We start from the raw sequence: 26,332 nt of genomic DNA, 5'->3' as shown, positions 1-26,332 counted from the left end.
AGTGTGTACCCAAGGAGACCTAGTGCACATAAAGAGCCCTTGAGAATTCTCAATAAATGTCTTTGGACTACTCATTCAAAACCTCTATTTTTACTTCTTCAGATGTGTCACACTTTCTTGATTCTGAGCTCTGCACAAGCTTCTCTCCTAGGCAGAAAAGCAGAATTCTCCTCCCTCCTCCTTGACTATTTCAAGGGCTCTTCCAGGAAACTTTCCCCCAGACCCTGCCCCAAAGAGTTTCAATTAGATACAGTTCCTATTGCCCTTCAGTGCTCTGTGACAGAATGGACTCCCTAGCACCTAGCACAGAGCCTGGAACATAGTGCTTAATGTTTGTCCATAAAAAAAGAATATTTGTAGAAAATTAATATTGATTCTAGACTGTATTATATTTGTCAATGCACAACTTTGAGATAAGGAGGTTTTCCCACTCTGTTCATTTATTATTTTTTTCATTAATTCCTTCACTTGTACATCTATGTACTGAAAAAATTAACTCAGTACTTATTAATGGACTAGACAGCATGCTACTCATTGGGGGCACAGTGATTAGGGAGCCATGCTTCCTGACCTCTAAGGTTTGCCTTGGCAAATGTAGTAAAAAGTTTTCTTTCTTATTTCCAAATTCGTGAGACTAGAAACATAGTTATAAATTTTGGGTTTTTTTATTTTAGAATTAATTTTTCAATTCTAGTTGAGTAGACGTGCTTAGGACCACATATACCTATTTATTACTTCTATTTGGTTTTGTGGTTTGGTATCCTTGGCCAGCCAGATCTTGCCGTCTCAAAGAGCCTGGATTTGGACATATATACTCAAAGTTCAGACAGTGAGGCAGCCAATTTAGCTAATTCATGCCAAAAATTAGCTAGAAACATTTTTACTGCCTATAAGAATAGCTTGACTGGTGATTCACCGTATGATTTAGGTGAGTCACATAACCTCTATGTCTGGGGTTCCTCAGCGCTAAATTACAGACATGCTAGGAATATAATGAATGAGAGACACAATGGCATAGTGCAAGAGTACCAGACCAATTATTTTATCATCCCTAAATTTATCTGTTTTATATATTCTTATTTTCACATGTTAGAAAACAGATCTGACCTGACCTGACTGCCCAAGTAAATCTATTTGAGGGCCACTTGAATGGCAGGGTTTATGAATACAATTTCCACAACTGTATACAGCAACGATTTCTTCAATCATCTATGCACCATTACCTATATACTTCTGATTTAAACACAGGAGTAACCATGTAGAGAGTGGAAAAGAAAGAGATAATGTACATAAAGGTTTTTGAGAGCCACGGAAATCACCGAGAAACTGTATAAATGAATTTCATCACTATTATATCTCTGCTTAATGAGATACTGGTCCATGAATGTTTCATTTTGTGTGAAACTAACCCATAATTAGTCTAGTAAACCCTAATTAGAGTAATGATCCCTTGGGTTTATATGGAGGGTTTATACTTTTTGAAGCTCTTTCATGTACATTTACTCATATGATCCTTGCAACAATTCTCTGAGGTAGGTTGAGCAGGGATTATTTCCTCATGTATTAATATTTTTGTTATATTTTATTTCATATAATTGACCAAATATTGATTTATAACTCATACTGAGTATAGGTATTTTTATCGAATTCTTATGGATCATATAAGAATATAATCTATCTGGTTTATAGTAAAAAAACAAGAAAGTTATAAGTACAGTAGAGTACATTCTTTTTAGTAATCAAACAACAACAAAAAATCTAGTAGAAAGAACAACAGGTTTTTCCAGATGAGTTAGGTTATCCTCTTAATGATTAATACAGGCCTTTGTTAAATTTCTACTGGGAAATTCATGCACACTGTTTTTATTTAATGAAAAATAAAATTATTTTAGCAAGATTTTCTCCACTTCTGATTAATTTTATGGGGGAAGATTTGAGGTCTTTTAATATAAGTTCTTCTAAAACGTCAGTAAGTGTTCATGAACATACTCGTGGTTTTTTTTTCCCCCCTCAGTACAAATGTCAGTAATCTGGCAGAAGCAGAACTTAATCACTGCCAAACAAAATTCCAGTATTTAATGAGAAAATACATTTTTGATGTTAGCCAAAAATGCAAAGTCCCTTATATAAGCTAATGGAATTAAAGAGAAATTCCTAGTACTTAGTTACAGAATAAAGTTAAAGAAGTACAACACACATACTTAAAGAAAAATAACTCTCAAAATAAAAGTTTATTTAACAAATGAACATTTATAATTTTGTATGTAAATATATTTTTGGAACAGTAAAGTTTGTTGAAACAATAATTGGATTTTGTAGCACAATCATTGTTTAAATACTATTACCTCCATTAATTATACCCTAGTCTTTTATTTTTACAAATTTAAATTCTTCTGGGAAATTAAAAGGAGGCAGTAACAAAGTTTTCTCTTGGGTTCTTATTCCTTACTTGTTTTGAACCAATATTTTCCCAATGTTTATTCATAAGCCTAAAGTTAACAAGTATAGCCTCCTGCAACAGATTTCTTATGCTGTCATTAATTATGGTGCCTATAGGGTCTTGGAAATCTCAAAATAAACAAATTAAGGTTGGGAAAAAAACCTCTAAGCGGACCAACTCTACACAAAGCCAAATGGCTAGTTATGGAAGTATTTGTTATAAGCAAATTAGTGTTTTGCAGGAAAAGAAAACTAAGTCCACTGCCTAACTTTCATCTAGCCTTACCGACCTTAAGAATTTTATTTTGGTTACAGTTAGAGACCAATAGTGGTGTGTGTGTGTGTGTGTGTGTGTGTGTGTGTGTGTGTGTGTGTGTGTGGATTTATGCAACTCTGAAGGCCTTTTAGAGATCTAAGACCACCACACGAGTTTCATTTTGGCTCTTTTGTGCCACGGTTACTTAAATAACTTCAGACTTGAAAAAGTATTCAGAACTGCTAGTTACTAAGAATTGGACAGGTTGACCTCCTCTAACTCTTAAATTCTATCATTGTAGATTAACTGCTCACATTTCACTGAAGCTTTGACTCTTTAAAAGTGCAGGTCTGTTCTGTACAATTTCAATTGATTGCTGTCTCACTAGTACATATGAATGAGTCTTCAAATACTTAACTCCATTGCTTGATTGGACAATAGTTTAATGACAGCGAGCAATGTGGGGCTATTCTGAACTTAGCAGTGAAAGGGCTGAAGATTGTCTCGTTACAAAAATTCAAAGAGAACTGTATGCAAAAAGTTTTGTTGAAAAGTAGAATTAGAAGACACCTTCAGAATGTTGCATTTTATGCCTTCACATTTTGGTAGGAGAAAATATGCAACTGAATCAGTAATAAGGAAAAGAAAGGCAAGGATGACAGTCATTTGCTGAGGGCTACATCAATTTGATTTACAGGTTTCAGCCATTTAGTTCTTTCTGGATTTAGACCCCATACCATATTCCAATGGTTTTCAAACTTTAGCGTACATCGAAACCACCTAGGTGGCTTTTAAAACACAGATTGCTGGGGTCACACCTGTTTCTGATTCAGTAGGTTTGAGATGGGGTCCAGTGATTTCCATTTCTAACAAAATCCCAAGTGATGCAGATGCTGCTGCTCCCTGAGCCACACTTTGAGAACCATTAGGTATCCATATACCGTGAAGTTAGATTACTTTTAGTAAGCACCACATTTATTCTATAGTCTATAAGCAAATTACAAATTAAATAGTGAGAACATAGCTTAAAAGTATTTTTTAAATGATAATTAGTTTTGAGGGGGTTTATTTAACCTTCAAATAGGGGAAAAGACAATAAATTTTATTAGTTTCAGGTATACAGCACAATGATTAGGCATTTATATAATTTATGAAGTGATTCTCCAGTTACTCTATTATCCATCTGACACTATACATAGCCATTACAATATTACTACCTATATTCCCTATGCTGTACTCTACATCCCCATGATTGTTTTGTAACTAATTCATACTCCTTCATCCCTTCATCTTTTTTCACCCTTTCTCCCAGCTCCACTCTCCTCTGGCAATTGCCAGTTTGTTCTGTTTTCCTTTTGTTTCTTTTGTTCCTTAGATTCCGTATATAAGTGAAATCATATGGTATTTGTCTTTCTCTACTTACTGCACTCTAGGTCCATCCGTATCATTGCAAATAGTAAGATTTCATTTTGGATGGCTGAGTAATATTCCATTGTACATATATACTGTAACCTCTTTAAGTCTTTAGATGTTCATTAAAATTTAGCAAAAATAATGGTGCTAAAAATTCACACATTGATGTAAAAAATGTTCTAGTCTGGTATAGGTACATAATTACAGGAGAAAAGGACATGATGTCTAGAATTTGTTCTAGAATATGCCAACAAAAATAAAAAGGGAGGGGAAATCCTAGATGAAACAAGATTGACAAAATATTATTTGTTGAACCTGAATGAGTACCATGAAGTTCATTATATTTTCCTACTTTTGTATAAACTTGAAAATTTGAGAAAGCTTTTAAAATTCACATCTTCATCAATATTCATAGGCAGTGTAATTGACTTGTAAGAAATGTGGACTGCATTTAAAACAAAGTTCTTGGTATATCTGAGAGAACAGTCAAGGATTTGAGTCATTATAATAGACTAGGCCTGAAATACAATTCTTGATTTAGGAATCTCCATTGTGGGCAGGAAGAAGAAATAGCCACTGGAAATACCTAATTCTAAACTCTCTCTGCCTTTGATTCTTTATTCCTACCTTCTTTATCCCATCAGATTGCTTGCAGCTTCTGAAACATTCTGGGCCTGCTGCCTCTACAGACTGACAAAAATCCTTCTCTACTTACTGCCTGCCTGCCTCAAAAAGGTCAGTGGCTTTTAAGTCCCTTGCTTGTTGAAGCTTCGTTGTGGTGACTATACTATCACTTGGGACAACCAGGCCATCTTTGTGGGGAGGGGAGTGTTACTATGGTTCATATTTTTATACTTTTAAAAATCAACTTTTCATGCACTTGTAGAATTACATAAATTAATATGAAAAGACTTTTAATGACGATTTGATGTGTACCTTAATGCCTGGCCCAATAGCATAAGATGTATTTAGGAGGTTACATTTTAGTACTTTTAAGAGGCTTATTTTATTTTTTTCTGAGAAAAAATATAACACATACAAAATAATATCATTTTAAAGAATAGTACTTTATTGAATAAGTCTTATTCACAGAAAAATAAGCTTTATAACTGCCAGATTATGCAGTGGAAAGTAATTTTTCTTAGTTGTCCATATTGATGGAAAGGTTTCTACTAAATGAAAGAAACAAAATTATATTCACAAATATAGTTATCTCAAAACATTTCACATGATTAAATCAGTCATTCTGTCAGGTTAGATAAAGTATAACAATAATGAAAAGATACAAAACTCTAACAAAAATTACATTAACGCCTTTGTTATATCAAATCAAAAATGCAAATTTGTAACTAAGTATAGACAAAATATATTTAAAGTAATTTTACATGTTACATTAGTGATACAGAATAAGGATACAGTAAATGCCAAAAAATCTATACACATATCTGCAAACTTTAGACTTCAAAGTAGAATCTTACCACCCAAACATTAATGTATTGTACAATTTGAAGATATATGTATTTGATTGTCCTACTGTATTAAAGTGTAATTTAATATGTAGTGAAAATTATGATACAGAAGAAAGAATAGCTGAAAAAATAACATTTGAGACCTCCCAGGAGAGGTAGCTCGAAGTGTTTCACCGTCAAACTATGTCCCAGTCTGGGATGCCACCAATTAGCTATATAGCTTTAAACAAACAACTTCCCCTCTTAGCCTCAGTTGCCTCATCTGTAAAACAAGGGGGATGAATTAGATACTCTCTAAGGTCACTTCTAGCTTTGACCCCCTATAATTCTATTATGCTGCAAATGAAATTCATTGTGTTAAGGTATATAAGTCAAACTGAAACTGACTATGAAGGTGGGAATAAGCCAATTGTTTCTATTAGGAAAGTTGAATTAAAGAATAACTTTTTCAAGTTTTAAGAAAGAAATTTAAATTTTTAAGGACTTGACCTATTTATTATAATTTACATCTTAACTATGAGAAACATCAAAAAAGATGAGGCAGAGTCACTGAAAGATTACCATGTAAGTTTTAGCCCAAATTTCCAGAGTCAAGGCAAACCTGGAGGCTAACAGTGTTAGGAAGGGAATTAACATTTATAACAGATATTTTACACACTTGGTTCTCTTTGAACTCTCATAACTGTAAGATAGGTACTATTCTCATTTCACAGATGAAGAAATGGCTACTTTTTTTTTTTAAAGCAAATTTCACTAAAAGGATCTACATCTGTCAAATATTCCCTTCAGTTTTTTTATTTCTCCAATGGAAATGATATACAAGAAATCCCACTTCTTCCACACCTCCGCCCCTTTCCCCCATATTCAACATATGGGTAATCAGGAAATAAAATGAATTGGATCTAAAGGGTACAATACATGCAACTAATGCTGTGGTGGTAGTTTCCCATTCACAGAGTTCAAAATACCAATTTTATCCAGTGAAATGAAAACAAGAAAAAAAAAAACTACCAAAATTTAGCTATTATAATAAAACAACAAAAGATCATAATACACAGAGCCAAATCACATAAACACCTACCCTACCCCATCTTAGCCCCTAACTAAAGGGAAAAATAGCAAAAACAAACAACAAATCTAGCAGGAAAGGCAATACAAATTCATTAATTAAAAAACTGGAATTTACAAACACATTAAACCCATTTCTCTAACATTAAGACAAGACTTTTGATCAGTACACCAAATTATTACAAATAAAGATAACTATTACGAAACAAATTGACTCTTCACGTGACTAAAATGCAATAGGTGGTGACTTTGAAATATCAGAGTGAACTTTATACAGAAAAGGAATGTCTCCATGTAGATCCTGAGAACTATTCTGGGAAGGGGAGAAGCACAGAGTTGGATCTGGTTATATTTTTTACCTTGCAAGTGATCATTTTTTGCACAATTAGATGGGAAGGATCCAGTGCTTTTTATGGTGTAAACACAGACAAACACTGGTAAGTCTTAAAAAATTTGAAGTTGGAGTGCTGAGTGATTTAAGACCCCAAAGCAACAGGGTTTCTAAACAATTCTGAAACTTGTTAGTCACATCAGCTTCATGCATTAGATTTCACAACTCACGAGGAGAAAAAAGTGTTGGTTAACTCTAAACATACAAATTTTGAAAGAGTTTTAATGAACTGAGGCTCCCAGAACAGGAAAAGCCTTATGTTAAAACAATTCAGTCCTTGGCCAACAGCTACACTGAACTGTCTGTCTTGGAGCTGACGTGTCCTGGAAAACACACTTTAAAAAACTTTAACACTTTTCTCCCCTTGTAATTTAAATTTAAATCTTATACTATACATGTAAAATTTAACTTAATGGCTATATGACTAAAAAGCATGACAGTCATTATTTAATTTTTTTTAAAATTCTCATTTAAATTTGCAATGCTTTAAATATCAAAGTAGTAAACAGAAGTTAGAACACGACAATACTCTTTCTCTTAGAAAAATGCAACGATAATTATAATTTTTAACAGTTTCACTCTCAAACTTTTCTCTGCAAATACCTCACTCAACTCTACAACAGGTCGTTGTGAGAATTTTGTAATATAAAGCCTGGGTGTTCTATGAAACATTTTAAACTTCCATTTTTTATTTATATTCTTATTCAAATTTCATTTTCTCTTTAATGAAAAAACTATTCTTTCCTTGTCAATATTTTATAATTTCCAAGAGGTTTTTAAGGATCTTGAGAGAATATTTATTTCATAAGTACCTACTACTATTACTAGTCAGGAAAACAAGTCAGGTAGAGGAGAGACTTGACATTTTGTCCTATATACATCTTAATCATCGTACAGGTAAAAACTCACATGAAACTTTACAAGATGATATGAGAATCTCAACATGGAAAGCTTTCACTATAACTACGAGCAGTGTACAAACATGCTTCTACTTTTATCTACATAAGCTGACAGATGTTTAAAATACTGGGTTAACAAAGATCTTTTAGTAAAGTGACTTAGGCAGGCTTAAACTAGCAAGGATTAAGGATGAATCCTTACTAATTAATTGGAAGATCTGAGACATATTTTATATTTCATTTTACAAAATCAGGAATATTTATTTTGAAACAAGAGAAGACATGGTCTACCTGTCAGAAAACTACCACTCAGAAATATTTTTCACCCACAAAGCAGGACAAACATAAAGACATTTAAATTTCACATTGGCACCAAAAAGGTTAACTGCCCTGCCTTCTTGGATTAGAAAAACTAAAGCTGAGCAATAAGTAGTTTTGCAGGCATTTGAACATGCCTAAGCCTTTAAATCAGTAAAATTTTTCTAAAAACTCTGATTACAAAAGTAACATACTTACAAAAAATTCAACAGAACAAAGTAAAAAAAAGAGAAAGTGAAAGGCCCCTGTAAAGTCCCTCTAGGACCCCCCCTCACCCCCCTCAAGAGAAACTAAATTTAACAGTTTGGTGCATATATTTCCAAATCTTTTGTTCTGTACATATACGAAATGCATACACTTTCATTTGGCTCATTCAATACACAGTATTTTGCCACATGCGTTTTATACTTAACATATCTTTGACATCTTTCCATATCAGTACATGTAGGTTAGATGGCATTCTATCATTAATTACTTTAACAACAGCAAAATCATTTTCTAAAATTAACCACCCAAGTATGTGTGTATAATTTTAAAAGAAAATTCTAAAACACAAACATCTAAAAATGATCTCTGTCTTTCTACCAGTGTAGAACTGTTCATTCCTTTTTCACACAAATTATGATTGGGGAGATTAATCTCTACATTTACACAGAATGCTCCATTTGTTAAGCCTATCTGAAAAGAATGAAACGTTCAGTTGATTAACTCACTTAAACTTAGAAGCTAAGTCAGCGTACAACAAATATACATTGTGATCAGTTACAATAAATATGATGCTTCTTAGTCTAGGGTTTCAATGAGATAACAGGAAAAAAATGGGGTAGATAGATAACATAGCTAATATTTTGAAAAATCCAGAAATTCAAATTCTAGATTGCTAAGATTGCTAACTCTAACACTGCAGTTTACATTTTCTTCTACTTGGAAGCAAATGTTAATGGAATTCAATGCTGTATTTAAAGTCGGTTCACATCACATATTCAATCAGGGTAATAAGAACATAATACATCTACTGTAGAGTTAGACTAAGACATAAAAATTTTTTGCTTGAAAGTAATGACTGTGTAGCACATGGGACATTTATTAACTGCTTCAGAACACTGTTTACAAGTGACCAGATGTCCACAAGGAATAAACACTACAGCAATATTTCTATCCATACAGATTTTGCAAAGCTTCTCCTCTTGCAGGAGCCTTAGCTGCTCTTCAGTACTAATCTCTGCACAAAGAGAAAAAAAAAGAGTTAACTGTAGACTTAGTTATTTAAATTCATTGAAACAATTTGAACCCCTACTATGTGCCAGGTACTAATCAAGTGTTGAGAGATAGGATGACTCACACATGGCATCTGCTCTCAAGTAGCTTGAATGCTAGTAGCAGGGAAGGTAAGCACAAAGTACGAAATGATAAGTGCTATAATAAAGTTATGTACAGAGACAAGATGAGAGAACAAGTCCTTCTGTTCAGACTAGGTGGGGGAGCCTTCACGAATTGGCAGCTGCTGAGGGGGGTGGGGCAGAGAGTGGAGTGATATTTAAACATAGCAATTTGCCAGGCACAGAAGCAAGGGTCAGGTAAAAAGTAGCAAAAAGAAAGGGCATGGCTTATTCTGGAAATGGAGGGACAGATTTGAGGGCCACTTCTGAAGTGAGATAGGTAGGATCTGGTGACTGGATGTGAGGGATGAAGAAGAGGAAATCCAGTTGATTTCAGGATTTCTAGTGTGGCTGACAAGGGGATGGAATGCCAATAGGAAATATAAAAGGAGGTACAGGATTGGGATTTTCAAGATATTTCTGAGGTGTTTTCAGGGCATCCATATAAAAGTGTCCAGGAGGCAATTGGAGAGTCAAGTTTTGATGTCAGAAGTCAGGGCTAGAGATTTGGGTATCATCAGCATGCACTGAAGTACTTAACTCAGCCTTTTCCAAACTAAGTTTTGTGAAATGTTAACAAATATATCACAAAAATGTGTTTTGTGGTCTTAATATAACTATAATGATGACATTAATAATAGCAGTTAACAGTAATACAGCACATATTACCACGTGCTAGACACTATTCCAAATGCATTACATATTTTAACGATCTTTGTAATTATTGTATAGCAGTGGTTTCCAAATCTGGTTTCACATGAGGATCACTTGGGGGCATTTTTAACAATAAATTCCTAGGCCCCATTCACTGAATCTAAAATTTTGGGGGTTGAGCACACTGGCATTTGGGAACCATTGTTATTAAGTTCAGGGCAGTATAATATAGTACACGTCCCCTCTTAGAAATTCACAATACATTGCCCTATTTAACTATGGAGCTCCTTTTTCATGTTATCTTTTAACAAGTTTGGGAAATAGTGGTTTAATTTATTCAACAAATATTTAACACTTAACTAAGTTCCAGGCACTACAACAATTAACAAATAAACTATTGGGCCCCCAATAGTTTATAGACAAGTAAGGAACACAAGCAGAATAGAAATTATAGTACAGTGTGATGATAAAGGTAGTTACGTGTTATGAAGAACACAGGAAGGGTGTGTGTATAGGTGAGCATGTGTTTGAACACATAAAGAGAAAGTCTCCTGGAGCAGAGTATACCTAAACTGGGTCCTAAAGAATGAGTGGGAGTAAACTAGGAGACAGAGAAGGCCTTGGAGGACAGAGGCAGTGGAATAAGGGTGACTTAGACCAGCAGTCCCCAACCTTTTTGGCACCAGGGACCGGTGCTCCTATGAAAATTTAATGCCTGATGATCTGAGGTAGAGCTGAGGTGGGGATGCTAGCTCTGGGGAACGGCTGAAAATACAGATGAAGCTTTACTTGCTTGCCCACAGCTTACCTCCTGCTGTGCGGCCCAGTTAAGGACCGGAACCGGTCCACATCTCAGGGGTTAGGGACCCCTGGTCTAAACAAAGGAAATGAAGTAGGCTCCAAGGGGAGCGACAGAACAGGGCCTACAAGTCTACAGGCAAGGCTTGGGAATACAATTTGAAGGGGAAACAGCCTGAGATGAGGCTATAGAAGGTTAAGAGCAGCCTGACCGTGTACTATTTGGCAATCCACGGAAAGGAGCCCCGGGAGCCAGAGATGGATTTTCATCTGGAGAGAGATATGCTCAGATTTGTGCTTCAGAAAGGTTTCCCTGGCTAGGGGTGGAGGAAATGATTATTTAATATTTTTTTCTTAAAAGACAACCTCCTGAGCATAATCGAAACTGTAGGCTTAAACATGGAACTTATCAGAGACAAAATGATAAAGCAGTTGCCCTCAAGAAGCTTGTCTAATGGGCAGGACGGAAAAGAACAGTTGCAAAATAATGCTACAAGTGCTGTAAAAGAACTGAGAGTAGAGAAGAGGGAGCTCAGAACTCTGCTATGGGCACTGGGGAAAACTTCAGAGACGTGACCTCTGAGCTGAGCATTGAAGGATGAGTTCACAAGATGGATTTAGGGACCCAAGGGTGTAGTGGGGAATAAGAACAGGTTTACAGATAGGGAAAAGGCATCTAGCACAGAGGAAACAACATAAGGGATGGCATTATAAACTGATTTATGTTATATAAAAGCATGTGACCAAAAAAGTCAGGATAAAGTGTATATTCATGTCATTGTCATAATCAGTAATCAGCATGAATTCGCCTGACTTGGTTAAAGGAAAGCACAGTGATGATGGACGGGCTATCTGCTACCAACCAAAAGCAGGAGGACTTGGAGGTCGTCATGCAGCAGAAGCAGAAAAAGACAAACGAGAAACCCAAGGAAGAACCCAAATAGCTTTGTGGCTTCATGTCCAACCCTTCTTGCCCTTTGCCTGTGTGCCTGGAACCAGTTCAACCATGCTTGAGTTTCTTCCTGTAGTGCTCAGGGGTTCCAGGACCAATGGCAATCCCTTTGCAGGGAGTCTGCAGCTGGTCCCTTTTGTGGTTCCTTCCCTTCAAATAGTCTCTCTTCCCCTTCCCAGTGGTTTTATTCCTGTGGGGCTCACCCCAAGGTATTAATAGTAGCTTTGTAATTAAAAAGAGGAGGAAAACAATGAAGTAATGTATACATTACTTTTGAATGTGATGCTTCAATGACTAAAAAAGTACACCGAACCAGACACCTAAAATTTATAGAGACAGAAAGCAGAATGGTGGTTGTTAGGCGCTGGTAGGAGAGGAATGGGGAGTTGTTTAATGGGTAGAGAGCTTCAGTTTTTTAGATGAAGAGTGTTCTGGAGATTGGTTGCACAACAATGTGAATGTACTTAACACTACTTGTACACTTGAAAATGGTTAAGATGGTAAATTTTAAGTTGTGCATATTTTACCAATTAAAAAAAAAAAAGGGGGCGGGGGAACACTGGACCAGAAGTCAGGAAACCTGAATTTCACTCCCAATTACCTGAATGATCTTGGTCATCAGCGCAACTGTACTTCAGATTTCTCACTGAAGTAATGAAAGTTATGTGATCTTTAAGGTTCCTCTTGGTTCTGATTGTTGAGATTCCATTTTAAAGACTACAATGGAATGTCATGCATACCAAACACTAATATCAACTCTACTTTTTCTACCTCATTTCAGCAATTGCATATACTTACTTGAGATGGTAATGCTCTGGGCATAGTTTCCCCATTCCCCCCCAGACTAACAGTTTACCTCTGGTAATACTTCACTCTAGCCTTAAGAATAACTACCGGATTCTACCATCCTTTCCTATGACACCCTTTCCCTTCTACTTCCTATAAGGCTTTCTTCTAGGTCAAGAGGTTTCTGGCACACTAGCATTAAAAGCAATATAGTTAGATAACTTTTTATGTTATTTGCTATTATTCTGACATTATTTTAAACCACTTCTAGAATAAACTGATGTTATTCATTTTACTTTCAGAGCAGATCCATGTGGAAAGACTGATGAGAAATGTATACGGGTTTGGCATACAAAGGACAGGGCTTTGATTTTTAAAAAGAAAGAAAAAAGAATACTGATTTGGTACTATTTTTAGAAGACTGTTTACTGGGGCATTCTGTGTCACACAGCCATTGGGTATTGCATCTAGGATTTCTCAGTAAGCAACAATATTGGTACTTTTTCTAAAAACGTCCACCTGCTTTAATTCAATTGGAACCACCTGCTACTTTGTATAGAATTAAAAAATTCTTAGTGCCAGTCTCTCTTCCTCAGCCTTTCTCTGGGAAGAGAAACAGGCAGCAGCTCTAGCATGAGAAGATAGCCTGTATCAATTACTTGCCTCTCGATTCAGTGAGAAAAGGTCAACTGATGAATTCCAATCCTTGCCCCTGAAAGCTGCCATTTGCTTTGGCCCTTCTCCCTACACCATCCAAGCTTATAGTCTCAGTGATAAGAACCCCCATCAACTCTTGTTGGATAGAGAAGACACCCACAATGCACTCTGTCCCTTGTTCTCTTCCTACTGCAATCCACTATATCCTTCTGCTGCAGACAACACCTTGAGGTACAAAAATTAACACCTTATTGTCAAACTTAAGCTTAAGCTGTGGTTAAGATGCAGGGAAAAATGACATAATCACTTATATTTCCATTGCAGTACAAAGATGACCAAGTAAATGGTTTATTTTACCATCACCAAGACAAGTGGAGCTATTATAGGTATTAAATAAATGCATCTTTAGGATAAGAGTAGTAAGCTTTCTGTTGAATCTTTTAAATCAACTGATAGGATTTTAAGTCACTAATATTATACTGTTTTCTGACATGTAATTATCTGAATAACGTTTCAAAAGTATCTGAAATAACAAAGATCACAAGGTTCTTTCATGTAAAAAAAACATAAGTAAACTTTTATGTTCAGTTAGCACTACATGAATTCTCATCTTTTAGGAGAGGTGGTCAAGAGCTTAGAAAACAATGATTATAATAAGGTACCCAAAAAGGTATTCAGTTTGACATCTTTTCTTTATATGCTTCTCTTCTACATTATTTTATACACTTTCTATATGATTCACAGTATTAAGATGCTATTCATTCATGTTCCAGTCATATGACCCCTTTACATGAAAAGTTACAGAATACTCTATATCTAAAGTTTCAACTACAAAAAACTCATTCTACACATAATGATAAAAGTTAGCTTTTGTTGTTCTTTATCTAAAATAGAGCGTAAATTCACACTTTTGAAATGAATGGATCAGTGGATCCTACTTGGATCCTGATTAGAACGAATCAACTGTAGAAACATTTTTAGACAATGGGAAAAATGAAAACCAATCGAGTTTCAGATGACATCATAGAATTACTGTTAACTTCATTAAGTGTGATAGTAATATGGAATAGACTAAATGTCTATGCCTTCTCAAAATTCATAAGCTGAAGCCCCAACATCCAATGCGATGGGACTTGGAGATGGGGCCTTTGCTATATAATTCAGTTTAGATGAGATCATGAGGGTGGGACTACATGATGGGATCAGTGTCCTTATAATAATGGAGAGGAAAAGAAACCAGAGTGCTGCTCTCTTTTGGCCATGTGAGGACATAAAGAGAAGGCAGCCTTTTGCAAGTCTGGAAGAAGTCCTGATCAGGAATCAAATCTGCCTGCACCTATATCCTGGACTTCCCAGCCTCCAGAACTATGAGAATTAAATGCCTGTTGTTTAAGACACGCTGTCTATGTTATTGTTATATCAGTCCGAGCAGACTAATGCACAGGGTTAAGGTTAGGTTAAAAAGTCCTTATCTGTTATTTATTGAAGAGCCTGTAGGTAAATGATATATAGGATATCTGGGATTTACTTTAAAATACTAGCAAAAAAAAAAAAAGTTTGGGGGAGAAATGAAACAAGATTGGAAAAGTGTTAATAATCACTGAGGCTGGTTGATGTGTATGTTGGGGTTCATTATACTGTTCTCTCCATTTTTGAGGATATTTGACATTTTTCATAATACAAAGTTACAAAAGTGTATTCTAAGGAGGATATGAGAGGAGGGAAATGAATGGGCCACAAAGTCATGTAAGATACTATCCATAATGAAATGCTGTTGGGTGTTCCTTGCTTTTTAAAACCAGCCAGGCATACCTTTCTGCAGCGAAGTCTGACTTGATTCATCTTGCATATTGTCTTTCTGAGCACTCACTAAATCTGCAACCAGAACCTCGAGTGATTTATAGTTGCTCCCAGATGTCTGAATTTTTTCCTCCATTATTTTCTTAATGTCTCTGAAACTGAACCCCATTCGTATAGCTTCATGTGCCATAGGATTTTGGAAGATAGTATCATCTAAAACAAAAATTAGTAATGAAAAAGAACAGGGTTAAAAAAATTATTTTTATTAACAGAACTCAACACAAAGTATAAAGAAAATTTTAAGCAGCAAGCAAAAAACCCAGCAAATTAAAGCTGCTTTGAAAGAGATTTTGAAATATTTAGGCGCTTTCAGAATTTTACAATAATTGAAAATGCAGTGTTTTGTAGCACTACGTATTGAGATTAGGTGCTGTAAGATTGTGCTAAAACAGTACAAGACAAGAAGGATAAGTGCTTTGAAAATCTGAACATTTTTCAAATCAGATGTACTCATTAACAGCTAACCTAAAGTACTTAAAGAGTGGATGTCTTATGCTCTAAGAGACTGTGGTCAAGATGGTGGAGTAGGTAAACTATGTGCTTTATCTCCTCCATGACCACCTGAAGATTACAAACTAAACTACTGAACAACCATCATTGAGAATCTCCTGAAGTCTAGTGGAACAGAAGTCCTATAACTTCTGTTCCTAGGATATACAGAAAAAGCTATGTGGAGACTGGTAGGAGGGGCAGAGATGCAGAAAGGGCCAGTTCTACACCCAAGTGTGATGTTTAAAAAGCAGGAAGGATTTCTTTTAGCTGTAGAGGTGCCCCAAGAAGTGAGAGGTCCTAGCTCCACATCAGACTCCCCGGCCCAGAGTTCCACTGCCAAGAAGAGAAGTCAACACAACTTCTAGGTGTGAAAACCAGAGAAAATTGTAAGGAGGAGGGCCGTTGTAGTCCCAGGTGTTCCTGTTAAAGTGCCCACTGACTAACTCACTTGCTCTGAGCGCTAGTGCTGGAAAAGCAGCTTGAAAGGCACCAGTGACATGTGGGGAGGAACTAAATTATCTGACTTCAGGTTGAGGGCTGCAGGGGCAGTTTTCTCTCAGACAAAAATGCTGGCAAAAGCCACTGTTCCTTTGTTGAGCCCTCTGCCACCCAGCCTGCAGACACAGGCAGGTGCCATATTTGAGTCTCCATCAACCTGGCTAACATGGTTCCCCTTGCCTTGGTGATTTCCTGAGACCTCTCTCTACCCAAATTGTGGGCCCACCCAAGCTGCTTCCAGTGGCTTTTCCACACAAATGGCCTGTCTTGGCTTATGCTTTGGACTTTCCTAAAATCTCTAAAGGGTTCACAAACCCTAAACATGCAGCATCTGGCCTCAGCATGCCCCATACCTCTTGCTATAAGGAGCCCCAACCCTGGCACTAGTGACAGCTGGCCTCGGTTTTCAGCTTAGTTTCTCCCAGGCACCTCCAAGCCCAACGCAAGTGGCAACCATCTGCAGATCACTTTGTAGCTCATACCAAGTGGCTCCTGGCAAAGCACAGGCAGCCCGTGACCTTGGCCTGCACCTGAATCCCTCCAAAAGGCCCCCAAACCAACACACCTGGTAGCCAGCTTCAGACCACAGAAGAGCATCAATCAACCACTTCCACAAACAACACAGCCAAAGGGAAGACTGGGCAGGCACCAGAGCCCTGCTAAAGTGAATCCTGTTCTGTAGGGTCAGCCCCTGCACAACAACACATCCACTGTAGTCATGGCCAGTTCTCACAACTAATCAGCCTGAGGGTCAATTCCTTCCACTGACGTGCCAACAGCAATCGAGGTTCAACTACAACAAGAGGGCACACACACAAGGGACAGCCTGGAGCACCTGGCTCAGGTGACCAGGGAAGATTGCACCAGTGGGCCCCACAGGACACCTACTACATAAGGCTACTCTACCAAGACTGGGAGACATAGCAACTCTACCTAATACATAGAAACAAACACAGAGAGGCAACCAATTGGGGAGACAAAGAAACAAGTCCCAAATGAGAGAACAAAACAAAGCTCCAAAAAATTAACTAAACAAAATGGAGATAAGCAATGTACCAGATGCGGAGTTCTAAACATTTGGTTATATGGATGCTCGATGATCTCTACGAGAACATCAACAAAGAGATAGGAAACATAAAAATGGAGATTGAAAACAAAAAAGAGCCAGTCAGAAATGAAGTATATAATAACTGAAATGAAGAATACATTAGAGGGAATCAACAGATTAACTGAAGTGATTTGGAAGAGAAGGTAGCAGAAAACAATCAAAACAGCAAAAAGAAAAAGAAGAACCCAAAACTATGAGGTAATTTAAGAGGCTTCTGGGACAACATCAAGCATACCGACATTCGCAGCATAGGTTACCAGAAAGAGAAGAGAGAAAGCAAGAAATCAAGAACCTATTTGAAGTAATAATGATGAAAAACTTCCTTAACCTGGTGAAGGAAATAGACATACAAGCCCAGGAAACATAGAGAATCCCAAACAAGATGAACTCAAAGAGGCCCACATCAAGACACATCATAATTAAAATGCAAAAGGTTGAAGACAGAGAGAATCTTAAAAGCAGCAAGAGAAAAGCAGTTACCTGCGAGGAAGCTCCCAGCTGATTGTCAGCTGATTTCTCAAAAATATTTCAGACTGGCATGAAATATTCAAAGTGATGAAAAGCAAAAACCTACGACCAAGATTACCCAGCAGATCTACCATTGAGAATCGAAGAACAGAGAAAGAACTTTCCAGACAAGAAAAAGCTAAAGGAGTTCATCACCACCAAACCAGTATTATACAAAATATGAGACTTCTTTAAGGAAAAAAAAAGGTCAAAAATATGAATAAGAAAATGACAGTAATTACACATCTATCAACGATTAGGTTAAATGTAAATATTAAATGCTCCAATCAAAAGTTATAAGGTGGCTAAATGAATAAGAAAACAAGGTCTTTACATTTGTGCTTATAAGAGACTCACTTCTGATTGAAAGACACACACAGTCAGAAAGTAAAAGGATGGAAAAGATATTTCATGCAAATGGAAAGGAAAAAAAAAGCTGGCGTGGCTATATTTATACCAGACAAAACACACTTTAAAACAAAGTCTATAAGAGATAAAGAAGGACATTTCATAATGATAAAGGGATCGATCCAACAAGAGAATATAACCATTGTAAACATTTGTGCATCCAACACAGAAGCACCTAAATATGTAAAACAAATATTGATGGATGAAAAGGGAGAGATCAACAGTAATATAGTCTTAGCGGGGGACTTTTAACACCCCATTGACATCAAGGGATAGATTTTCTGGACAGAAAATCGATAAGGAAACAGTGGCCTTAAATGACACATTGACAAGGACTGAACTGATATCTTTGGAGTGTTTCACCCTAAAGCAGCAGAATACACATTCTCTTCAAGTGCGAATGGAACAAAACGTTTTCCAGGATGTTAGGTCACAAAACAAGGCTCAATAAATTTAAGACTGAAATCATATCAAGCATCTTCTCTGACCACAATAGTATAGAACTTGAACTGTATACATTATAAGGATGATTATTATCAAGAAATGTTACGGAATGTTTCTAGATAATTTCAAAAATACAGGCTGAAATAAATGATATATTGTATTATTTATGCCCATTATAAAACCCATATTAAACAATATCAAAGTGGCTATCCTGCTCAAGTATATTTATAAAAAAAAATCATTCTCTTGCCTTGTTATCCTTAAGATACTAAACAGATGATGCTATAAGTACAGGGAGTGGGGAATCACCAGACATATTCTAATTTAAACTTTCTACTATTTTTGAAAGATGAAGCCTAAGTTAAGAATGAGATCTGGAGTGTGATGCGAGATTCAGATGACCCTGTTTACAGTTCTAGTTACACTAATGCTTTGTAATGTAACTGTGGGCAGGTCACTTAACCTGACTTTGTTTCTTCATATGAAAAGTGGAGATATCAATATCTTTGCTTACCATATCTTTCTTTGCCCACGTTCTGGTTTCTAAAAGATGTCTACGATGCATAAATCATCTTTCTAACAAAAATCTCTCTCTGTGATGCAATAGGAGGTAAACAAACCTAATCGTACCCCTCGGTGAAGAAGCTGGGGAAGGCACAAAGATGGCATGGAATAAAGAAGCAAGTAGATTAGGGCTGATCATTAGTAGAGCACTGGATTCACAATCCTGGATAACTAAAGAATCCTGAGGGACAAAAAATACACTTAACTATTCCTTTAGTGATTTTTAACAGAAGAGGTGATGGACATACTATAGCTGCTTCTTCTTAACTTGGGAAAACTAACTGTCCAACCTCCATAGGAATGTTCTGAATATATAAATATCTCATTAAAATTTATAGGTACTTCATTAATTCTTAAATTTATAGCAATTTCATCTCAAATAAATATACCTTGGTGAACCTGAAAGAATATGTTTACCTTTCTACTCTGTAAGTATAATAAATTGGCAATGAAATTAAAAATATATTTATTATAATAAACATATTTACCAATTATTTTAGTTAGTGATGGTGTTTTTTCAGCAGTTCTTCCCTAAAACAGAAATATGAATTATAAGTTAGAATTCTTTTTGGTAGAAGGCAATTATCTGAGTTTGAAAAGTAACATTAATCATGAATTTATAAATTGGCTTTATTTTATTTCAACATATAAATATTCCCAAGAGCCATAGCCTGATGAAGCTAGAAGGAAGTAAAAAGATCATCTAACCCAATCCATTCACTTTACAGACAAGAAGCTGATGCTCAGGGAGATTAAACAACTTGATTGAGGTAATACAGATGATGGCAGAACCGTAATGGCAACTCTGGTCTCCCACTCTAGTCCCGGGCTCTTTCCACATGTACTGATGCCTTGGTCACCCTATGTGACACTATCTCATTTCGATGCATTTTTGAGATTTTAAATTTAAGGCTGTTTAAAACTTTTCACAGACAAAAGTCAAATTTCAGAAGGCTGAGGAATTAAATTATTTTAGTTCTTCAAGCCCATTTTTGCATATAGTGATACTTAAATCAGTCCGTCCTGATCCCCTTTTTACAAATTTGCTTCAGGTTAAGAACAAGCACTGTTCAAGATCTCTCTTTTAAAGCTCACCTTTAAAGCTCACATTATTAATTTAATATGCTATACTGTCAATTTTACACCAAGAAATCATTGCAAAACAAATTATATAATATCTGAAAATATATATTCTAAAATATTGGACTTACCATAGACTCAAGTGAATGGGTTAAATGAATGCTGTTTATATATTCTTGCCCCTTCTCTTCTAACAGATATTTACACCTAAACAAGAAGGTTAAACTTTAGTAGCTGAAAAATTAGTAAAGTATAAGTAAACATATAATCTCCATCATCTCCACTTACTTGCTTTCCAGTATTTCTAAGGAGCCACAAAATAAAATGTTACTCAATTCCCCATCCAAGTGTCATTTTAAGGTTAAAAAAAACATGCTCCCTTTGTTATGCTACTTATGCTAACCTCAGTAGAGCTAAACATATCAGCTTGACAACTTCCAACTTTTAAGTACCTTAATTAAAAAAAAAAGTTTTAAATAGTTAACAAGTTTAATTTAGAAGATCAACCAATTGTACATTTAAAAGGAATTCTTTAGGCTTTCAACCTTTCCTTTTAAGGCTATTTAAGGTTAAGATTTATTTTCAAGTGATTGCTCTGAAGTTTTAATTTGTATTATTTTGTAGGCCAAAAATTCACATCACTTCTGTATCTGTGTACTTTATTTTAAAGCAAAATGGCAAAGAGATATTTAGAGTATGTCATCATCATTCTAAAACACCATTGATTATAAGAATGCATTCCTAATTTGGTGTTTAGAAATGGAATTATCTGAATGTTATAGATACAATATACAAGAAATGAATGTTTTTGTCACCAGAGAAGGCTTAGGTGTTTTTTTCCCTATAAAGTAGGTAACCCAATTTTTATAAACCTGGTATAAATTTCAAGCCATGGAGAAGGCAACAATAGCTGAGGTGAAAAGTTATTCAAGTCTTCCCACTGCATAATGTCCAATTTGCCATTACTGAATGAACATTTAAATATCTTACCCTGGATACCACTTAGCATGTTGTTCCCAAGGGTCTTCACTAGGCTTCCAATCAGTTAGCCCTCCTCCACAGTGAAAGCACTTTACTTTATCACCTTCACCTAAGAAAATACACAAGTAAAAATACATGTATTTGTGCAATTAGAAGCTTACATACAAAGAGCCTTTTTAACAGCATGAAATTAAGCATTTCTAAATTACATAAAAATCTCATAGCTTAAAAAACATTCAAATTCACATCTAAGTAATATACACAATCATTTGAAGAGGAAGTACACACTAAATTCACTGATTCAACTTGAGGTATTTTACAGAAGACAAATATAAAATTGCCCATTTTTTGTGTGTGTGGAAAATTACGATTGTTACATTCTTTTTAGCATATGTCGTTTGTGGTCATCAATACGACACTTTTTCCAATTATAAAACTTTAACAGTGAAGTTCAGCATAATGAAATTACAAGTTAAATTTCTCCAAAATTATAGCTATATGACACTAAACAAACCTTCAAGATTGCTATATGACACTATGTAAAAAATACTGAATTGATATTTTGTATTTCGGCACTATTCAATCTTAAAGTAAATGAATTAGGTACTTTTTTTCTGACTATCCTTGGAAGCCATTACACTAATGGCTCTTCCTGACATGTCTATAGTAGTCCATTTGAAAAGTACTCATTTGAAGTAAAATAAGGCATCATATTGGGCAGCTTTCAAATACAGAGTCTCTGTACAAAAGGCAGATATCAATTTTAATATCAATTTTACTAGCAGCCAAATTCTCTGTTAACTCTTAAGCGGCATAGAGAAAATTCATGTAATACATGTATTGAGCACATACAGTAGGTGCTCGACAAATTATAGTCAGTATTACTATCAGACCCATTCTTTTTATCAGGGTTATCTATCACCTTTTGCATGTTATCCTTCTCCAAAAAACAATCACATGAAGAAAAACATGATTCATAATATGGTAGTCTTTTTCACATAAATTCAGTGGTTACATTACATATTCAACCGAAGGTCAGTGAATAATAGTGATATAAATAATCATGCCAGCCTACTCCTAAATATTTACCAGTTCAGGGGGCTAAAGGAACCTGTTTACTGTTTAGGAGCCCGGGAGTAGTTGTTATTTATTAGCTTGGTTTTATAATAAAGTTTACCTAAGGCATAAAATCCAGCTCTTGCAAGCTGCTCCTTGTTAACTGAGTACATCCACATCCCAAAAGTTATGATCCGTGCTTCATAATCTGCCATGGCTGGATTTCTTGGAGGATTTGTTGAATTTGAAAAATTCCTATCAGAACTCACATCAGATTCACTTCGAATATTAACATTCCGGCCCAAAACAAAGAAGCAGTTAGGAAAGTGTCGCCTGTGTTCTGACCATGCACGATCACAAGGTTCCCAATTTTTCAATTTCCCACCACAACAAAAGCACTGCACTTGGTCATCAATACCTGTGTAGTAGAGCCCAGCATTAGCTAACTCGCTTGGGGTTAAGTGGGCATATTCTGGCCAGTTCTGAAATGTCTTTAATCTAGCTTCTTCACTACACATGGCAGGGTTCCTTGGGTATATGGTGTCTGATATATCTACAACCTGTCCAGTTCTCAAAAGATAGTCTGCATGAGTCTCAGATGGTCTGTCTAAAATAAAATGATTTCTGTTTCCCAGACAGTTTTCAGCTTTGCACTGACCATTTTGGACACCAGAATTTGTAGGTTGCGTAGTATTATTTTCAAAATAAAAGCCATTGATAAATCTGCAATTTGGGGATACTTTCCTGTGTCTTCCAACTGCTGAGTCTCCATATTGCCATCTATCTACTGCTGCGTGACAACTAAAGCACCGCACGGTGTCTCCTTCACCAGTATATAGAAAACCAGCTCGTGCTAGCGTTGATGCTGAAACAGGACTACTACTTGGAAAATTAGCAAAAGTTTTTAATCTATTAAACTCTTCTACAAATTCTTCATCCTTATCGATGTCTGCAGGTACACAAGTTTTAGATCCTTCACAACTGTTAAAAGTCATCTTCTCTTGAATATAGGATTTGTCCACCTTTTCTAGAAAGAGAACATTTACATTAGGAAATCCAAATATTACATAAGCAATTACTTTTGATATTAGGAGCTAAAAAATTACCTTCTGATGACATAAAATTATACAATCCCAAAGAAATATTCCAATTCTAAATATTAGAGGTCTACATTACGATTCAAGTTGTAAAATAAAAAAAACTAACATTTTTGTTTTCTCTCTTAGAAAAAATAATATTGAAGCAGGTAGAACAGAACTATTCATTTTTTTCCAGAACTATTCATTTTTAAGTGCTTATTTTACATAAATATAGGGACTATGTGATGTAGAATACATTAAAATTAACCGTGTAAAATCATTAATTAGGAAAAACATGAAAGCATAAAATATGCAGATTCTTAAATTCTGTGCATAATTGTGATAATGGATCATTATATATTCAAGGCATCAAAGTTCAGTTTCTACAATTAAAAAAACACAAATGTTCAGAATGCTAATGAATTAATTTTTAATAGGTCTTTACTTTTTTGCTTAGCAAAAGATAAGTTATCCACAATATTGGTTCCAATGGGTTCTTAAAGAGCATCAAAAGTTTCTGATTTTCCTGCAGAGTCAATTTTTTTGTTAAATTCTATCATTCAGATGTACAGCATACTGCCCTCTAGAGGGTGGCTCAGGAAAAAGACTAAGTATGTGTAGATCTTAATGCAGTTACTTTTACTATCAACTTCCCATGGTCAAGGAACAATCTGTTCAAATGGAAGAGAAGTACTACTGCAGCCTCATTAGATCTGCCAAATTATAGCTGTGTAATATTTAACCCAGATAACATACTAAAAGGAAATAGCTGAGTTATGAGAAGGGTGCCAGTTATTTATCCTTCAAACCTGGACACTTTTAAAAAAAATAAATTTATTTATTTAAATTAGTTTCAAGTATAGAGTGCATTAGTTAGACATCTATAAACCTGGACACTTTTGAAAGTGAAAAATGATGCTACTAATAACTACACCAGGACAACAGGTGTAAATCAGGGTTGCCTCAAGCAAACCTAGTCCTCCAGAATCTCTCACCATTCCTAACACTGTGCTCTGTACATGTCTGTCAAATGCAAAATAAAAAAATGGTCACAATGACTTTGTCTCTATTTCATGTGTGTATTAACTGGTTTCTTAGGAAGAATTACCATTTCTTTTGGCATTATGTTGGCACAATCTATGTCTTGGAACATCAACTCTCCTAATGTTCAACAGTTTTACAGGCTGGCAGTGGACATCGGTCTTTCTCGGCCTTGTCAATTTACAATGGTATTAATTCATATATATCGCAAGAGCCGAGTTATGTCTGCATACCACCATTTTTAGAAGATAGTCTCCATGACTTTTAATTGTTTCCAAGATGTCTGAAAACATTCAGACACTAGCTTCAAGGCCTTTTGTTGAATCAGCGTAAGCTGGACGACAAAAAACAAGATTCAAAGAAAACAAGGCTGGCTGATAGGCTAAGATAAAATTTAATAGAGTTATGCTAAAGTCTTACATTCTGACTTTAAAAATCTGTTGCAGAACTAAAGGAAGATGGAAACTTGGTTTGGAACAAAGTCATGTGATAGCAAGCCTCCAGATTAAAATCTTGGGATTTTTTTGTTAATTACAAAGTTCATTATGAGCCAACAATACATGGTTGCTAAAAAACTTAAAGCAACTTCCGGTTGCATTAATGTCAACATGTACAATACCTAGGTCCCATTCAGCTACACTTGGAATTTTAAGTTCTGAACACATTTTATAAGAGACATTAACAAAGTGCAATGTCCATAGAAGGCATCAGGATGACGAAAATACTGTCCTATGAAGAATAGTTGGAAGAGTTGAAAGTGTTTATCTCAAAGGGAAAAAAATTTGTGGGAAGAGGGGTATAGTAGATAGAATAAGTACCTTTAGATATCTAAAAGGCTGTCATGTAGAAAAGGGATCTAAATTCTGTGATGCTTGAGGACAGGATTAGAGTCAAGAAATATAATTATAGCCAGGGGCAGGGGGAAAAAAAGAAAGAAAAAGGAATATAATTATAGCCAGATTTTAACCTAATACAAGGATGAATGGTTACAATAATCAATAGCAGCACAAAATTGATTGGGGTACCTTGCAGATTATGAGTTCCTCTCGTTACTGAAAAGTACTTCGGCATGGACAATGAGAAAAGATTAAACATTTATAAATCTATAATTACCATGAAGAATGCTCAATATAATCCATATGAAAAATCCATATGAAAAATTCTTGAGGTGATGTTTTATTTCTCAGATCAAAACAGATAAGTGTAAAATCAATGATATATTCTCATTTCACAATAGTGGACATTCTGCATGGTTCAAGTAGCCACCCCATTTCAGATATTAGATACAACTCCATCATTCAATAATATTAAACAGAAGAATCTCTATTTGAAGCTTTCAAGTGGAGACCTCATCCTCCCAGGGGTTATTTCTATGCTAATAGTTTAGATTTCACTGTTTTGAAAAGCAGATATTAATTTAGAAGCACTCAATTGAACATTAAATATACATTATCAGAGTGTGAGCTTTTGGAGAAGGGTGAGAAAAAAGAATTACCAGAGAGGTTAATTGTGAAGGAGAGAAAGATGACTGACAAGACAGAAACCTTGGGACTGGTGGAAGGAGCCAAAAGAAAGGGATGAGAATTTTTCTTTAAAAAAGAATTTAAGTAAAATGAAGGTGGAGATGATATTTAGAAAATAAGTATATATGGGGCACAGAAATTACAAATACAGAAGAAAACGGGGTATGGATATTGAAGAAGCAGTAGTACATATTTACATGAGGGGTGTGGAA

General features: G+C 35.5%; 1 protein-coding gene across 3 annotated transcripts in view; it reads right to left on the bottom strand.

Annotated features, from left to right (window-relative positions):
* Positions 1 to 5,156: 5,156 nt before the first annotated feature.
* Positions 5,157 to 26,332, bottom strand: part of XIAP (X-linked inhibitor of apoptosis) — a 37,014-nt gene continuing 15,838 nt past the window's right edge. For all 3 annotated transcript variants that reach the window (XM_006916162.3, XM_015592705.2, XM_006916163.3), the window contains 6 exons: positions 22,599 to 23,504; positions 21,431 to 21,530; positions 20,572 to 20,647; positions 19,849 to 19,891; positions 15,292 to 15,492; positions 5,157 to 9,475 (listed from right to left, as the gene is read on the bottom strand). In XM_006916162.3, coding sequence (XP_006916224.1) covers positions 9,282 to 9,475; positions 15,292 to 15,492; positions 19,849 to 19,891; positions 20,572 to 20,647; positions 21,431 to 21,530; positions 22,599 to 23,472 — 1,488 coding nt within the window. In that variant the 5' untranslated portion in view covers positions 23,473 to 23,504 and the 3' untranslated portion in view covers positions 5,157 to 9,281. The remainder of the gene's footprint in view (positions 9,476 to 15,291; positions 15,493 to 19,848; positions 19,892 to 20,571; positions 20,648 to 21,430; positions 21,531 to 22,598; positions 23,505 to 26,332) is intronic.

The sequence above is a fragment of the Pteropus alecto genome, unplaced genomic scaffold (genome assembly GCF_000325575.1).
Source record: "Pteropus alecto unplaced genomic scaffold, ASM32557v1 scaffold116, whole genome shotgun sequence".
Classification (NCBI taxonomy): Eukaryota; Metazoa; Chordata; class Mammalia; order Chiroptera; family Pteropodidae; genus Pteropus; species Pteropus alecto.
Note: the sequence above shows the minus strand (reverse complement) of the source record. Positions and strands in the feature narration are given on the sequence as shown.